The sequence below is a fragment of the Clinocottus analis genome, unplaced genomic scaffold, assembly GCF_023055335.1.
Source record: "Clinocottus analis isolate CAN_PGR_092001 unplaced genomic scaffold, fCliAna1.0.p SCAF_23, whole genome shotgun sequence".
Taxonomy (NCBI): Eukaryota; Metazoa; Chordata; class Actinopteri; order Perciformes; family Cottidae; genus Clinocottus; species Clinocottus analis.
Genome location: NW_027175965.1, coordinates 6,934,518 through 6,953,266, shown reverse-complemented (window position 1 = coordinate 6,953,266; position 18,749 = coordinate 6,934,518). Strand labels below are relative to the sequence as shown.

Here is an 18,749-nt window from a genome sequence, read left to right as displayed (position 1 = left end):
GATAACATCGCCGCAGTCACAAGGCAACGTCTCGTACAGCAGGTACAGACACAGTCAGACGCCGACACACACGCTCAGATGCACAAATTCATGCTGCTAAAGATTATAATTTAAATACAGCTATACACTAATACTACACAGAAGGCACCAAGCTTTAGATAGTATATTATCAGGCATGTGTGTGAGTGTTTGATGACCCAATTCAAAAATATCATATCCGTTTACTGCAGTACAAGTATTATAAAGTCCAGTTTAGCTCAAATCCTTCAATCAAAGGTTTAGAAACCTCTTTGAACAGCCAGAGCAAAGATGGATAATTGAATTGATGATAGGATTTGCTAGGTGCTGAAACACAGGCCATAGACATATGCCACAAGCCCATCAAGGAAATTCACACATACAAAATATTAGGGTAAGAGACATACTAGCGGCGCAGGTGACATCAACAGCCTTTTATGCTTCCACAGATTCTTGACCTAAATAAAAATCACTGACTGTAACCTACTTGGACTCCATTGAAAAGAACGATCAAAACTCTTTCTCTGAATCAGGGACATCAACAGACATAAACAACTGTCTATTACTGCACAGAAGGTACCCAGCCTTAGATAGTATATTATCAGACCTGTGTGTGAGTGTTTGACGACACAATCCAAAAATATCATTCATATCATATATATTTTTAGGACTGAAACAATAATTCAATTAAGTTGATCAACAGTAATTTTATTTGCAACAATGTTGGTCTATCAATTGATAAGTCAAGTAAAGTCAAATGCATTTAGCCAAGACATTCAGCTCTTTTATTCATAATTTAAATACATTTGGTTATTTTCTAGAGAACTTGTATAATACATTATATCAATTAAAATGTTTTAAACGTTTATCATTCAATATTCAGTACTCACGTCAGCTCTGTGGGACGAGCATATGTCATGTGTCAACCATCTAACTGATAAGTTATGTCACTTCCGGCATCCATCTTTATTGGCGGAGCGAATCAGTCGCGCGTTTCGAAAGAGTTTTAATTAAAAGTTTTCATAATTTAGCAGAAGTCGTAATACCATTGGCTTCACCACCTGAACACATGGAGTTTTAAACAATCGACACGTTGTCAAACCTCGGTAAGAATAGTGTTTATCGTTGAGGAAAAACAGAGCTAACGGCTAGCTAGCGGTTAGTTAACGTCAGAAGTGTGACTGGACATCTTCAACGGAAATACGTCGGTGAGCTACCGACCACATTCTGCCTGTGTGAAAACAGTACGAGCCATTTTACCACACTGTATTTCAACTGCTGTATAAGGCTTTGTTTAGTTTTTGCTAGTTATAAATGTACTAGTTGACATACTGGGTATGTGTATGAAGTTAGCTAGCCCAGTATAATCTTGCTGTACAAATACAGCTAGTGGTCCACTGTGGCAACGCAACCTATTTTACAAGAAGCTGTAGTGTGGCTAGATCCATGCCCTTCAGGCCAGGGTCTAGTTTCAAAACCAATGTTTAAAGAGTTAGTTAGTTAGTTATATAACTTGGCTAAACATCAACATAAAAGCCACAAGTGAGAATTAACTAATACAGCAGTATGAATGAAACATTGTCATTTGTTAGGAAATGTAGAGCTAAAACCAAACCTATGTTGTATAGAAATGTACTGTATCACTGTTTGCCAGCTTTCGTAATTGGAGAACATCGAATCATTGAAAGTTAGTGCAATCACTTGTGGTAAAGAATATCATAGTTAAAAATGCTCACATCCTTGAAATGAACAGAAACTAGCATTTCTTTGGTAACTGGGACAATCCTTTATTATTTATTATTTACACTTGCCAGGTGGTGTGCTGTTGTTTGGAAAAATAAATCACAATTGTGAAAAGACTAAAAAACCCAACAAACTTTCACACAGTTTTAACATGTTAACAAGATATGAGATGAAAAGACAATTTAAAATTTTCGGATCAAAGACTCCAAATGATTGGTTTCTGATCAATCTTCAGGGTCTATAAGTTTATGAAGAAGCCATTTTCATGCATGTCAAATCATGTGAGCCGTGACAATACTGAAAACACAATGAAGAGATAATGTAATTCATCATTTAAGTTTATTACGCAATCAAGCACATGTCACCAAGGGCGTATGGAGTAGAGAAAGGAGTCTGGAATAGAAGACCAATCAGCTTTTGTCATCTGAAACAGTTGAGTAATTAGGTTTTGACGCACGTATATTCTAGTCAATTCATTTTGGTTGATAGGCAAAGCTCATTGCTTCACGAGGTTTGGCACCACAGACAAATAATGACAATGTGTTTGGTAAATTAATAATCAGTTTGATTAATTACACTGAGTTTGTTTTCTATTAACTGCCTAGGGTGGGTTGATTTAAAATATCAGAGGCCAGACTGCGACATCAGCATGTAAGCATATTGTGTCCATTCAGAATATAGTCCTTAATTGTGTAGCTTAAATCAAGCCTGTGTTGTTGCATGTGATTATTCCCATGGAGCTACATCTGAGTTGTGTGTCTGGTTTCCATTCCAACATTTCCATCATGTATCAGCGGTGGTCCTCGTATGGATCAACCACAGTCTGATTACTGCAGTCTGAGTCATGCTCATCACATCCAGGTTCACTTTATAATAGCACATTAAGCTGACCCACTTGTGTATTGATTGCATTTATTAGCTTAGATACTGTTGACATAGCTGGGTTGTTATTCAAACAAATGTCATCAGAAAGTAGAGGTTTGTAATTTTTTAAGTCTATCTTAAAACAATAGTCACATCATACTGGCCATTGTGATATTGAATACCCTTTCAATATATAGGGCAGTGGGAAAAATGCTCAGGCCTCCTGTGCAAAAATACATTCAACAGTTTATCTAAAGATAATATAGGGTTTCGGCAGTCCAAGGAGATATCTTCCAAAGTTGAAGTGTTTTTAGTACACATTTACCCCTGACAAATCTTTTAAGACAGACTTTACAGTTCACAAAAGCTCAGTACAGACATTAGACGTAACTCTGGGCTTGGGGGTATTGTATTGGAACAACTATTATATCCCAGAGGTCTATTGCACGAGTGAGAGTTCAAGGAGAGGGAGTTCACATTCGTAGTATATGGGAAAAGCTGTGGGGGAGAGAGAGGATTGCCAAGCCTGAGAGTGATGAGGAATGAGGTCTCAGTTTGAGGTGGACTTTGCATGGGAATTTCGCCTGGGAAAGTTTTCAATCCTTGTTTCCTGTGTTGAGCTGTGAAAACCCTCAAATGCAGCATTATTAGACAATGTATTCTCCCCTTTATGACAACACTCAGTCCCATATCATCTGTGTCATACAATCTAATAGATTTCACCCAGCAACACACTTCCACACCTTCCCAAAGTCTGATAATCTTTTGTGTATTATCTCCCTGTGCCCCAAATCTTCCCTGAATGTTTTGGCAAATAGAAATAAATCTCGAGGTAAGAATCTAACCTCAACTGAATCGCATGTTTAAATAAAGAATGTGTTATTATTGCTGTTGGAGACGGGGTGAGTCATTCATGCTGTTTTTTTCCCTTGGCGTGTGCATGGGGGAAGCCTCGCATTGCAGTAGGTGCTAATGTGGAAGAGCAAAGTATTTCCTCAAAGTATCAGTCATTCAGGCCTGTCTGGATGCTCACGAAAACACCAACCACATAGCCAAACAACCCGTTTCTGTTTTTGTAAAAAAGTTTTTTCTTTTAATACATTAATAATTCATACATCTGGCCAGTCAGTCAGTTAGTGTGTGACTCACCGGCTAGATGTGTGCTTTTAAAACCTTTTCTCGGACCTATATAGCTATGTCTGATGATACATTTTTAGGGGTTTAGTCTGATAATGTTATTTTTGTGTGTTGCAGGTGGCAAATGGACTTAACTGTGCAACAGTAGCTGGCTAAAGGTCCAAAAGAAAGAGGGCAGAACATCATCGAACTACAATTCCCTTTATCAGCTGATATCAATGTTTTATTTTTCACTTTGAGGTGGGTCTGATTATAAAAGCAATTTGTAATTTGCCAATATGAAACAAAAACATGACAAAATGAAGGTGTTGTGTAATAGTTTTGCATCTGTCAGCGTCATGAAGCTGGTTTTAAAGCAGAGAGTTTACCGTCAGTCTGTTGTGTACGTGGGTGAGCTGCACCTTTCTGTGAGGAGAGGAGAACATATGCTTTATTATATGACACTGAGGAGATGGCGTGAAACAAGTCAGCAATGAGTAACAAGGAGCAGGGCATGTTGTGCCTTATAGGTAGTCGTGCGTCTAGTTGTATGTGTACATGAACATTGATTTTGTAGTGTGTGGTTTGATGTATATTTGGATATTATCTGCTGCTGCATTTGGGAAAAGAGTCATGGACAGAAGGCCTTTGATGTGTCAGTGCCAATATTTTATGTGTGAGCATATTTGGGCATGCCCTACATACGCATACTCCCGAGTGGGTCCTCTTAGTAGTTAGTACATCTCAACATAGGGCAGACCAGAAGGCCACATTGCAGTCTGACATACTGCAATGTGTCAGAAGAAAAGCTATTCTACATGTACTGTAACACACACTTGATGTGCGAACCAGGGGTAATGCATTGCAATATTGCAATATCAACACTCTAATGCAACCATTTTTTTGTTCTCTTGAATACTTTAAAATTTTTCAGACACTCGCAGGTGCAAAAGCACAATTATCATTTTGCGGCACTCTGGAAGAGTCCTGTTGCGTCACTGATCCCCCTCCTCCAGCCTTATTTAGATTCACTACATTTAGTTAAAAAGCCTGTAAAGAGAGGGAGAACAGTAACTATGAACCAACCGGAACTGATAAACCATGAACCAATCGGAACTGATAAACCATGATTACCAGTCATTTTGTGAAACATAGTAACATCCTACAACATGGCTTAAATCTGCCTCATGACCTTTTGTACTATGTCAGAGGCAGATTCATTGTTCTTCCTGCTGTCAGAGCAGATCCTTGAAATCAACACTCCTATTTTAAGATGCCTCATGAATTATGGGATCAGTATTAAATGCGTCATCAGGAGGCTTATCTGGGCTCCTCCCGGCACGTCGTCACACACACATACACAAACTATATTAGCAACATTCTTGTTGGTCTCCAGCCAAGAGCAAGCCAGTAAGCAAGTGTAGGCAAGTTATTCTCCTATTTTGTACAAAACTAACTCTGCTATGGGGGTTTCTGTTGCCACCAGTTGCCAGGCAGAAAAGTTCATTAAGCATTCAGCTTAATGTGTTCAGAGTCAAACCTCATCCCAAATACTATCAAGTTAAACATATTTCTCATAGTATTAAAATGTTGTGTTTGATTTACCTAAATCAGCTATTTGTCAGTGTTGAACTCATGCCTGTGTTTTTCGTGTTGTCTTTAAAATACTCCCTGCTGTGAGTTCATCTGGCTCCATTCATCTCAGCCATGCAGTCCAAGCAAAGCCGGCACTCTTGGAAATGGCCTAATTTAAACTGTTCCGCTGTTTATAGATATAAGCTGATTGTAAAACAAATTTGGGCTCTGTTTATTTAGGCTTATACCCTATGTGGTAATTCATGTGAGTAAGAGGGGACTTATTGGACCGGTGTTGACATCCTGGAGTCCATTAGGGAGACCACAGACCAGACCGGCCCAGTATCAGAGGGATGAGCTCATCTTTTCCATCCCCTGGATGAGCTGGTTTTTCAGAGGGGGCTTTTTACAGGGTTTGACTCTGGATGTGGTTTTAGGTCAGAGAATTGTCCAGCTTGACCGTATTTGTTATGAAACTGGTGCTACAGGGCAGCGAAGTAGTGGGCCATGTGAATGTAGTCACACAAAGATAATGTTAAGTTGATTTTCATTTTGTACTAAACAGCCCTCTTTTAACTGGTATCGGATGGCTGCTACAAAGTCTGACTGAATATCTTCCAATGTGACCGACTATGCTACGGTTTTTACTGCTGTAACACTTGATAACTAGCAAACCAACTCACCACTGGCTCAATGCCTAACGTGTCACCTGACGTATAACATGGTAGTACTATTTGCCCTAATAAATTCCTTCCAACTCCCTCTCTTTATAAGAACATAGAGCTATGAATCAAAATAAAAAATAATCCTCCTTGTGGAATCAGAGTAAATCCAAATCCACCTGTGATCGGGGCGGCTAGCCTCCTCAGCAGCATCAAGTAATTAGGAAGTGGGTGCTAATTACACCAAAAGCCTTGATACTTTATGTTGTGTGTGTGTGTCTGTGTGTGCCCCCTGGGTAGGACAGAAAGTAGGGTAATGACAGAACAGTGTGTCTGTCTGGCAGTACTAACAGACAGATTATCATGAGTGGCTGGGTGGCACGTAGGCCTTCGACATGGCACCATGCCACCGCCACTCCTTATCGCCCAAATTCCTTCCCCTGCCGTTGAGTGGAGAGTGAGTTGTTTTAAGTTGACTGCACTCACTGCTGGCTAATCTGGGGGTGGCTGTTTGTGTACATTTAATGACTGCTGTTTAATCAGCATCCCTCATCAAGGCACTTTGTGGGTGAAGAGAATTGGAGCAGAGTGAGGGTTACAGGGATGTTGCTTTGGCAGTATGCAGGAAATGGCATGACGCCTTGGGACATGAGACGTGACAACTGCGACATGAGCCATGAGACGTCCCGATATAGAGATGACGTTTTAATGAGAGGCATCATATCAGTAAAACAAATTTACTGTGTAGATATACCACCAGGTTATGAGAGGCAAGTCAGGGTTTAGTTGACAAAGTAAACAATATGGGTGCAATATTGATTCATCATAGATCCAATAATCTCTATTCATGCTTTATTTAATGGTGTGTAATGAAACAAAAATAATAGACCAAAAAAAAAAATGTGTGTATAATATATTATACACACACTCAATGTTACAGGGGTCACATTGAGTATGAATTATAACAAATTGTATCATATAAATAAAGTAGCAGATCCTCAGGTGCCAAGGATGTGTTTGATAATGTAATGTATACATACCCCTGAGCAATAATGTATCAATTGCCATTTATTTATTTATTGTTGTTGATCTGTCTCATCACTTGATCAAAAGAATAGTAGCTGTTACTGGTGCAAAGGCAAGAGCACAGTTTGTTTGAGTTTGCTATTTGCTATTTCTATGTAGAAACTGAGGAGGGGATTGTAGACACATTTGGGGATTGTAGTGGCATCACTACCTCATTCTCCATCCTCTGGTTCTTTACTTGCCAGATGATAGCGGTCGTTTGCTGCTAGATGCAGCGTTACCTTCTTAGCTGCCTTCACACAGTAGCAGAGTGATGACCCATTTGAGTTTGTGTTGCATTTTTGCTGGTGGTGAAAACAATTCTGGCCCTGCAAACAGATGCAGAGAAACATCACTGAATAATTGCCAACCTAAAGCAACACTGCACCCCGCAGGTGAAAGACATGAGCAGGGTGGAAGAGAGGTGGATGGGTTGGGCTGGAGAAGAAGATATGCTTTTTCTTTTCTACTGCTTTTGAAGGGAACAGGCTCACTTTTCACAAGTTTCTGCCATCAGGGATGAGGAAATGTGCCAGAATAAGGGCTTCCTCGCCCATTGTCTATTTCTGAATAGTAAGTGTCTGTGTAAATGCCACGGAGACTGTGCTGCTCTTAGGAGAGAGTGTTCCACTGAGATAACGGGTAGCAAAGTGCTTGAATGTGACAATGAAATGAAATGTCGTTGGTGTCGCAGCAGGTATCATGCTGATAGTTTAACGACCTGAATGTCATTGCATACACTGGGATTAATATTGCAGTGAACCAGTCTGAATACAGATTGTGAAGGCCTCTGAGGCAAATTTGTAATTTGCCGTATTGGGCTATTAAAATAAAATTGTAATTCAAAATTGGAGGTATTTGTGCAGATGCTGCATCTGGATAGTGGGACATAAAAAATGGATAATGTTACTGAGAGCAGCTGTAGAAATAGTGAGATGTGTGGGAGAAGTATGCTGTGTGGCAGGGAAAAGTGCACTGTGTTAAACAGAACAGTAGATGGTGCCAACATGTCAACGTTTGGTTCTTGTTGGTAAATATATCAACAATTATTTTCTGTATTTGCCAATGGTGAATGTCATGTATGGCATCTAATTATTTGATTATAAAACAATACTTAATCAAACTAAATTTTTTGGTTTGTTTATAATTCCAAAGGCAGGGCCAAGCAATTCTTGACACTTTTTTTTTCACATATTAAACGTAGGGCCAGCAAACACTTTTATTAATTGTTGCTTTCGTGATTTAAATGTTGGTGTTACAGAACCAGAAAAAGAAAAAGCTTCACACGACAGCCCTGCACATGCTTTGGTGCACAGGCATCTGTTTTAGAGAGGTGGTGTAGCAATTCATGTCATCTGACTGAGGGAAGAAAAGTTCAACTAACCGATCACAACTGACAAAGCACCAGATGAACCGAAATGAAAACTAAAAAGGAAATTTGTCAAGTCTTGGGAGGCATATTATCCCGGAAACTTTGAGTTTGGCAGAAAATGATTCTGCAACGCATGTCAATTACTAAGTGGACACATAACTGTATCGTATCTTTCTGTGCGCGTGTGTATGCGTGTGTGTGTGTGTGTGTGTGTGTGTGTGTCTGTACTGCAGTATAGGACATATTGACCTTCAAAGGCCAATTTTACTCGAGACATTACTATTTCCCACATGTTGGGATCCTGTGTGGTCGTGTGGATGCCTTCGCGTGTGCACTTGCAATTCTTAACGAATGCGCTGGAATCTGCATGCGTGTATGACCTCTGAGCAGCTCCGTCTGACGGGGTCCGTGGTTAGTCCTTATTCTCGTCTCTCATTCAAAATTTACAGTGAATCATCTTCGTCCTCTGTTCGTCTTCTCCCGTCGTCCCTCTGTCTGGCTCGGGTGAGAACGAGTGAGTCCACGGACAGGGCTTTCGATGGCTGAGGAGTTGTGTACCGGCTGGTTTCGCATCATTGCAGGTACAGTCGGTCAAAACGGTCAAGTCGGTGCAGCAACAGCTAAACATTAAGAGCATAGATTGTCAGCCTACCTGAAAGTAAGGGATATAGGTCATTTTTTTCTCCGTTTTTCTCAGGGGGTTTAATCTAGTTTATCTGATCCCTGTGGTAACATGGGTTTTGTGTAAGTGTATGGACTTTACTAAAAGTGTGTACTTTCAGCTGGATGCACTATATGTAGCCATTAACCTTTGCTTTTCTGTGGACATTACTGATATTTTATAGCATGTGGAAATGGTTGTTTGTGTGTTTTGGCACATTTGTATGCATGCTGTGTGTTTGCATGTTTACTGTGCCGTATGTTCTCTAAGAAGGTGCATCAGGAGACATTCTGAAACAGTGCTGTCATTTAGAACAAGAGAGAAAGGCAGACCGACGTTTTGAGGGAGAGAGAATAGCTGGAGTGAGAAAGATTAAGAGGGTTAATAGTAAATGTCATGTGATGTTTCTTGAGGTGCACTGACAATAATTTGGGATGTGGCTGCATTCTGTTTAGTGCCATTTCACTGTAGTTCAAAAGTTATATATTAATGTTATTTTATTTATCCCCATATTTTTTATCCATCTCACCCCATTATTCCATAAATCATCACTCCCAGTAGCAACTGTCTTAACCCAAGCAAATACATTTTTTAAATATTATAAACAAAATAGAACGTATGTCCACATAAAACGCAGAGAACGACGTATGGTCAACTGAATTTAACCATTTTTCTTCATTAATCTATAACTGTATGTAACAACATTTACTTCAAGCAAAGGCTGAACCTATTTATTTTAAAATATACTACTGAATGTTTTTTGCATTTGTTTCACTTAGGGTGACGCAGAGCAGAATACTGTATCAAAGGAGGTATTTTTTAATATGATTGGATTTTTGCAATTTGGACAGTGTCGGCATGCATATAAATGGGATTTATATATATATATTTATTTATTTAAAAGCATGTTTTAAAAATCTCTCATAAAGGTGGTCATAAATGGCACTTGTCTCTGGTACTTATGCCCTCTTACCCAATCCTCTGCATAGTAAATGACATAAGTGTGTCTTTATTCAGGCAGTTCTAAAATGGAGCTTACAGGGCATTAGGCTTTATATAGCAAATCCCCCTCCCATCCTCCTCTATTCTACACTGGCTGGCGTGGCAGCGTCTGTCAGCTGCAAAATCAATATACAGATCACTTTATTTGTTTGGTAAATTATCAGCCTTGTTGCCACAGACATGCCTACAACAGTATATTGATGGTACTACAGTACACTGATCAAATATCCACAATATATTACCTCCTCAGCAGTAAGGCAGTGAACACTAGATGGCAGTGCAGGAGAAGATGCTTGTTGTCTTGCTGCCAAGAAAGTGAGCAGAGGTGAGACAAGAGGACTAATGTGGAAGAATATAGGAGAGGGAAAGTGATGGGAAATTGTGGCGAGAACAAACAAAGATGAGTTAAATAAGAAGACAAAAGAAGGGGAGGCGGCAGAAAAAAAGTCACAAAATGCAGCTTTGGAATGAGGGGGAGAGGGATGGACAAGGGGGAAGGGAAATAAAGCTGGGTGGGAGGGTGGGGCACCCTCTCTTTGGGAGCATCTGCTGGGTGTTAAAACTGAGGAGCTGGGCAAGGAAAGACTGAAGGATGAAAGGAGGGAGGAGGCAAGTGACAGAATGAGCCACATAGAGGCAGCTCGATAAAACAAAAAACGAAAAAGGGAAAAATCCGTACATGAAAGGGGAGAGTGATGAATGACGACGCAATTTGAAGGGACGGAATCACCGTCACATGGGTTTCAGCGTAACTGGGAGGATTACTTGAACATGGATTGTCACCTGGCTGTCTTTTCTTAAAGCATGACGACCGGCTTCCAAAGGAATGTTCACCACACTTTCGGCACAGTCACACCTATAAATATCGATTTCCGAGTGAGGCATCCACACTCTCACTCTTTAAATGAAAAGAATATAGATCAGTGGCTTTAAAAAATGTTTATCTTAATACATAAAAGGAATATTTATTACCTTAAATAAACTGAAAAATCCATACAACACTGACCATAGATGGTATGTAACCATAGACGGCATAAACTGTGTGGGAGTGACATCACATGTTGTAAGTCCCTTGTCCTCATGTGTGTGCTTAAACCACAAGGTCTGTGTTTATCACAATAGATCCATGCAAAATTGATACACAATACTATGATCACTACTACTACAAAACAAATAATATTACTAAACACATAAATCCCTTGCTGTATCATTCCTATCATTTCCTGATTGTTTGTATTGTGAAGTATCACTTTAGTGTTTCATTTGTTGTTGTAGGTTTGCCTAATTGTCAGTCTCCTCTCGCTCTTTGGTTTCTCCACATAAACATTCACCCCCTCCCTCCCTCCTTCCCTCCCTCCTTCCATTCCTCTCTTTCTCTCTCTGCACCCTCGTATAGAAAATTAGTCGGCGCACACACAAACACAAGCGCACACCCCTCTCCGGAGGCTGTTCTGTCATCGGCCCTTCCTGCTCGTTAGTCGCAATCGCAGCCTGCGTTGCCATGACGTCACGCTGATCGATCCTGGGCCCCTCTGCAGTTGGGAAAGCACGGAGACGGAAAAGGGCAGTGGAGTGAAACAGGCTGGCAGAGAGAGAGGGGAAGGTGGGAGGGAACGGGGACAGGAGTAGAGAAGGGGAGGGCAGAGTGAAACCACACCTTTTTTCCAAGGAGGGCGGAACACACGCAGCAACACACAAACAGCTACTACAGGAATAGTCACTTTACAGGGCAACACGTTTTGTGCAGTGTCGTGTTGTTAGAGTCTGCGTATGTGTACGTCCTCAGCATGGGTTGTCACTCGGCTCACACCTGCACCTTGCTCTCTCCTCGAGCAAGTAATTAATGTCATTCACCGCTGAGCAGGCTCGACTCATACTGCACTGACATAAGGTAGGGTGCAGGGGAGTGGTGCGTGTGTGTTTGTTAGGCAGATGTGTGTATCCTCTGTATTTACTCTTTACATGTCCAGTGGCTTTTTCTGTGCCTTTTTATTCGGAGGTGTAAACACGTTTTGTGTATTTAGTGTACGCACAGAAGTATTTGTCAAGCAAGAGCGATTACTAATGTAGAATTCTCTTGGGCCATGGTGTCAGGAGATTCAAGCTGTAAGCCATGTGACTCAAAAAAGAGCTGCAGGGATTGGCTGAGACCATCTCTGACCTCAGCAAACTGAGTCCGCCTCTCCTCAACATTATCACCTCCCCCTGCCAACGGCACACACACACACACACACACACACACACACACACACACACACACACACACACACACAGCCCTCCCTCTCAGTCTCTTTGCCTGACTCCCTCCCTCTCTCTACCCTACCTCTTTTATTTATTATTTTCCTCCAGTTAGGTTTGCCCCCCCCCACCTCTCAGCATCCTCCACTGAATGTGTAGGTTAGAGCCGCCGCAGCAGCAGCAGCAGCAGCAGCAGCAGCAGCATCCATGGCTTAAGCCTCAGCTCTGATCGGCAGCTAGCCCGGCCAGGCCCTACCCCTCCTCTCTCCTGTCTTTCTATCTCACTCTGTATCTCTCTCTCTCTTTTTCTCTCTCTCTCCTTCCTGGGCTAGTTGACAGGCGACGTCTGGGGGTGTCGGAGGCTCACAGTTAGCTAGGGCGTTAGCCACATGCACACGGCAGCTCTGCTGCCCATCAATTCTACTGTATCTCTCTGGTAACCGGGGGCTTCTTGTCTTCACCCCTCCCCACGCCACCTACTTTCATTTCAGGCTCTTTGGAGATAGAGGAATGCAAATCTGCAACCATGATGGAAGGTAAGATGATTTTACATTTTTTTTATATTATTTTGCTGTCCCCTTTTCTACTGTTAATCAGGGTAATCCCCCTTCATGTCCTTGTCCTGCAGCGCTTCGTCCACTGGCAAGCGTGTGTGTCTTTGGGAGGTTCAAATGTCATAAGCTGCCATGCTATTTTGAGTGCATACATTCTGGTGACTTGCATGTTATTCTTAGGAAAAGGGCACAGCCACTGAATGTCTACCACAGAGGCACAATGGCGAGGCTAATTGAACCGTGTGTACCTTTTGTGACTGAGTGTGTGTGTGTGTGTATGTATGAGTGCCCCCTTCACCCCCCTTTTTCCCGCTTCCCATGGTAAAGGATTATTTGGATTTATTGTGCAGGAGGGCTTATGTGCCCAGCTGGCTCACTTGTATAAATTCTCTTTGTATGGTGTTCCCTGAAACGCATGCACTGACACACGCGTACACACTCACAGTACCGTATGACTCTGCTGTGTATCTACTCACACTACATTGCCATTTTTACTCAGCACTCGTGTGTGGATTGTGTATCTGTACCGGTGGGCGCATACGCACATTCACACACACCCAGAGCTGGACTAATCCAGCTCTGTTGGGTTTGAGCGTGGTGAGGGAAAAGAGAACTGATAATTGTTTTAGTTTCATGTCCCTTTAATTGATGACATCATCAAGGGGGAAGGCCAGTGATCGAAGGATGAATCCCTCCAGCTCTGCAGCTGGCACACGAAAGCCTCCATCCATTCAGCCATCTGCTTCATATGATATCTCTTATTTCTTATCTTTTAATGTTTTGCAAGCATCCTATGTGTGCGACCACTTGCCATTTGTTTGACCAGAACAACCTAAATGTGTTGACTCTTACTGAATCAACCTTGGGTTATGTAAGCTCTCATAGCCCGCGATACACAGGCAACGTTTTGAGGCAGTGAACATGGGGAAATATGTGTCGGTCATTATTGCTTCCAATATTTACCCTCCGAAGCTTTGTGCGTTTCCTCAAAGTGGATATTTTTTGTCCATGCTCCAAAAAAAGCTTCACGATGTCACTCAAGCCTGTTTATTCTAGTGCATTTAGCAAATTAACTCAGTGCCAGTGTGTCGGTCTGCTGCTAAGGAAAACTCACATTAGCGTAATATCATTTGGTTGGTTGTGTATGTGTCTGTCTGTCAGTGTTTTTGGAAAGGAATGATGTTATTGCTGCCCAGTCATGTGTTGTTGGCTCTTAGCAATCTCACACCATACAATATAGTATCATGTCATACAAACATAGTACCATGTTACCATTAAGTTAAGAGTGGATTTGAATGGCAGGCAGAGCCTATATATTGATTATGAGGTGAAAGCTCTCAGATTTGTATGTTTCTAGTGGTGTATAATCCAGAGTATTAATCCATTTTTGTTTGTTTCATGCTATGTGAAGTCAGAGATCTGTATTTACATTGAATACATTTTATTTTAATCAGTTGAAGGGACTGATACAATATGGTTTGATAACAGTGTATTACTCCAATCCTACTATAATGATGAAAAAGGCAACAAGTCTGCCTGACAGTCTGTAACAGGTTGTAATGACCAAAACCATAACAGCATCACTGTTTGTCACCAACACGTCATTGTACAAACTATATACTGCTCAGTAGGTTATAATTTAGATGATAACTGACCATAATACATAATCAACACCCTTTCTGCCAAACTGCATTTATAGTACGAAGCCTCCATATGCACAATAATGTCTAATAAGCACATGCTGACTGTGCAGGTACAGATGCACCATAGATAAATATAAATAATGAATCTCACAGGATGATCATAACAGATTACACTATAAACAGTAGTTAAGATTAACCAATGTGATTCAATGTTTTTCCTTTGGTATTTGGTTTATAACACAATATGTCTCCTAATGGCCAAGCTTAGCTGTACAGAGTTGATCAATATGTACTGATAGTGGTGTGCTATAACAATTGTATTGATTGGTAATCTAGGTCCTGTGTTAACAAAATTGTTACAGAATTGAACAAAAACAGAAGCTATTAATCCAACAATAAGTCATCTTTCCAGTGTCAAGAATTCTCCAACTTCACTTAAACAGTAAGCTGATCTACTGCTCCCCCTCCACAGCAAGTATGCTGTCCTGTCATTCACTGCATTTGTCACGAGCCAAGTTGTTGAGTAACAGTTCAGAAGAAAGAAATAGACCATCTGCAAACCGCTTCCCCGACCATTAGCATGGCTAGCACAGGCTTAGCATGGACTGTGTGAGGGCAGGATTACAGTCAGGTGTTAAAATTGGATGCTAATCCTTGTCAGCTCTGCTTTTTAAAGCCCTATTTCATGGCCAGCATGGTTGTCCCAGGGTAACACACAGGGAAGTAGACATGGAGTTATTTACAGCTATTTTATTTCAAATAGAGACAGGCTGCATTAGTATTAGTGATGACAACCCCCTTCCTTTTAGACTCAATATAATGTATTATAGTTTAAAATATGCCGTATATTTTACGTAACTGTCTCCCAGCACTTACCATGATCACTATGAATCCAGGGTTTACTGCCAGTAGGGTTATTGCATCTGTGGTTGTGCAGTGTATACACCATTACTACAAGGATGTCATTTTATCCAACAAATCTCTAGTAGGGGTTTCTCTACTCATTATAATCACTCTGGTGCAGGATGGGATTTCTGATCCCATTCGACTTAGAAGGTAGGCGCTATATGGAGGTGGCGCAGATACCATTAAAGCAAAAGTAAAGTTTAATAGATTACATTTCTCAATGTATTAGAGTATACCATCAAGGTTAAACTCCCCTTTGCACACAAATACAAGATCTAACTGTAACGGCGTGACTGCCATGACATTAGCTCGTGCTCCTGGAGACTAAACATGCTTGCATTTTAGACATTACCCGTTACCTCAAATTGTACACTATGTGCACAAAAAGGAATACAATTAGCTGTGCACAATGATGCTCCCAATGGGGAAAACTCTTTTGAATTTAATAATCCTCTGGTATTTCCTGTACCACTATCGTAAGGAGAAAGTTAACATTATAGTCCCGGCAGTGACAAAGCTCTAAGAATAGAGTTATCGGGATGTAGTTAGTATTTCTTTATTATGACGTTGTAGAGTTTTCTCCAGCCAATCATTTTGTGGGTTGTAATGAACACTGTTGCCTCTCGCAGGCCACGCAAAGCTTCAAACTTGTGGTCTTGTTAATCCTAGTTAGTAGCAGTAGGAATCAGATTGTCACTGGGAGGCCCAGGAGTTAGAGCTTGCCCGGCTGAAACTTGGATAAACCCTTGACTGGAATGCTGCAGAGATGAGGACACAAGGCCATATGGTGAACCTCCCTTAATTTCTTTAATGGTCTAATAACTAACTTAAAGTGAAACGTGAAGATTATTTGATGACAACGTTGGGGGATTCTCAAAAATCTAATTGTATCAGTATGATTTATATTGTTTTTGTTATGATAAAATTAAAACACAATTGGCATACCCTGACTTGTCAAAAGCATCTTAGCATAAAATATCATCTCATTTAAATGAGTTGTAATGGAAGCTGATATCCTGTGATATTGCAGCTGAGATACCTGTGAAGTGGACCAGTGTATGTTTCTTATTGGTCCAGTGCCAGCACTTGGACCAGTTTAACATTAACCCATAACCATTATCAACTTACTGCTCAAGGCCTGCTAGCTTCAGCAAAAAAACAAAACAGGGTTGGATTTCATATCTTCCATTTATTCTCTTATAAAGCCATAACCTCCATCAGGGATTTTTTTTTTTCTGCAACACAAACACACTCATATAATATTTAAATTATATTTTATAACATTTTAAATGTTTTCAAAGTCATTGGATTGTATAGGTAATGTTTAGTTCAGCCAAACCATACAAACTAACAAAACATGCAACTGTATTAGCCTTCCAGTCTCTTTGTATAACCACAATTGGCCATGTCAAACAGTCATATCTCTGGTCAACTCTGCTCAATCTACCGTGGCCTTCAATTGGCTCAGGCCTCTGCTGCCATATGGTTTCCTAGGTAACAGCCATGAGGCTGACTCATGTCTGTTTTGATAATGAGCTAGGCCAAGGCTCTCAAATGCACATTTTCATTGATTTCTGAATAAATAGTTTTTTCGGTGGGTTGAAGTGGGCACAAACACCTGATGGATGTTGCACTAGGTCTGTACATGTTTGTGAAAACATTGTTAATGGTATGAAGACCTCTGTGCAAGGATAACTATGCTGCTCCCGTTGCAGACCCAAATGAGTAATGTAATGTCTTGCCATTGGCCCAAACGCATAACTCATGTGGGTTGATGCGTTGCACACAGCCCTCAGTGGCCTAGCAGAAATTTCAGACTTAAACAGAGCAGACCGCCGTCTCTGAATATTAAATACTTCTCATGGTATTGGTTTAATCTGGTCTTCCATAGACACAGCCATGTACAGTCTAGTTGCTGGACAGTATGACCACACATTTGTATCATATAACCATTGATACAATACTGCTGGTTTCACAGTTCAGTGCATTGTATTTATTTATTTTTGCAAGATTTGGCTTTTGTCTAGGTTTGTAGTGGCTTATTCTACCGTCCGGATACATTATTCTAATGCTAGCATGTATTGAAGGCTTTGATTTCTATAGAGGCAAACTTTCGGGACCTAATTCCTAAAAAAATATGTACCTCAAGTCAATGGAGAGAAACAAATTACTTTTTTTTCTTTGTGACTATCTGTGCTTTTATGAGTAACAGAATGTGGCCAATTACAATCACTTTTAAGTAAATCAGATTGCGCCTTCAGACCAAAACAATTTAAAAATTGTAATCAGTATTAGTGGCTGCAGTGAGCTGCTTTCCTCTACAAATCTTTTTTAAACTGGGTTGCCCCCCTAACATAACGGTAGAGGAAACACTGGAGTTATAACAAAGGGTTAGAAGAGTGCAGAGGGTTGATAGTTGTCCCCTCTCAATACACTCGATCTGTATCTGTAGAAATTACTACAATAGAGCACACTAGCTGTGGTCTGTTGGTCCTTTATTAACATGTGATCGTAGTTCATGATTGTGTCCAAATATTAACTGTCAGGTTGTAATAAACGTTAATGCCCCGAGACGATACTTTACAGACGGTAGCCCAAACAAAACCACACAATACATCAAACACAACACAGCAGGATGTCCATTACTCCTACCCTGTCTCCATAAAACAACAACAAGATGCAAGGAATGACATGACAGCCGGAGTTATAGTTTGTTTAAAAAAACAAACTGCAGATGAAACGCAGAACAATCTGTGTTAGCGCTGCCTTTGGGGAGATTAAACCTTTGCCTAATGGATGCAGCTAGAATTCCACGTGTAAAGTATGTTTGGGGTCCCAAACAGTAATCTGTGCCTTTTTTTTTTTGAGGTGACCTTCAATACAAGCAGCTTCTGAAAGTCAGTAAGGATAGCACCAATTGGTGAAAACAAAGCTTCACACTCTTTTTTTTTCCCAGTTTGTTCCTGATTTTCCTAATTTGTTCCTTAGACATGCTGCCTTAGAACAATAATGAAACGCCACAAATGAATGTGAGACTTTGTTAATTGAAATCTGTATAGAAGATATAGCAGTAATAGACAAGCCTACTTCTGACAAGTGACGAGGCTGAGTCACTGGTGTTTTCTATTAATAACATAAGTCTGAACACAGACGTTAACCAAACATCCGACAATGCTGGCATGCAAAACGTGTGACGATGCTTGACAATAAGTTTGACAGATCTAAAGGAACTTTTCATTTGGGGACACAGCCAGGAGACGAGAAGGGAAAGCCATCAGAATCGATCCACTCGGTCTTGTTCAGGTTCTGCTTTCCACCATGTTTATTCAT

At 40.7% G+C, this 18,749-nt stretch overlaps 1 protein-coding gene across 4 annotated transcripts in view; it reads left to right on the top strand.

The window, feature by feature from the left end:
• Nucleotides 1-979: 979 nt before the first annotated feature.
• sgip1a (SH3GL interacting endocytic adaptor 1a) overlaps nt 980-18,749 on the top strand; it is a 59,090-nt gene continuing 41,320 nt past the window's right edge. For 2 of the 4 annotated variants that reach the window (XM_068590049.1, XM_068590047.1), the window contains exons 1-4: nt 980-1,226; nt 3,880-4,002; nt 8,865-8,996; nt 12,808-12,852. In XM_068590049.1, coding sequence (XP_068446150.1) covers nt 8,954-8,996; nt 12,808-12,852 — 88 coding nt within the window. In that variant the 5' untranslated portion in view covers nt 980-1,226; nt 3,880-4,002; nt 8,865-8,953. Of the gene's footprint in view, nt 1,263-3,879; nt 4,003-8,864; nt 8,997-11,829; nt 11,970-12,807; nt 12,853-18,749 lie in introns of those variants that run through there. The other 2 variants (XM_068590046.1, XM_068590048.1) reach the window with 2 other exon arrangements.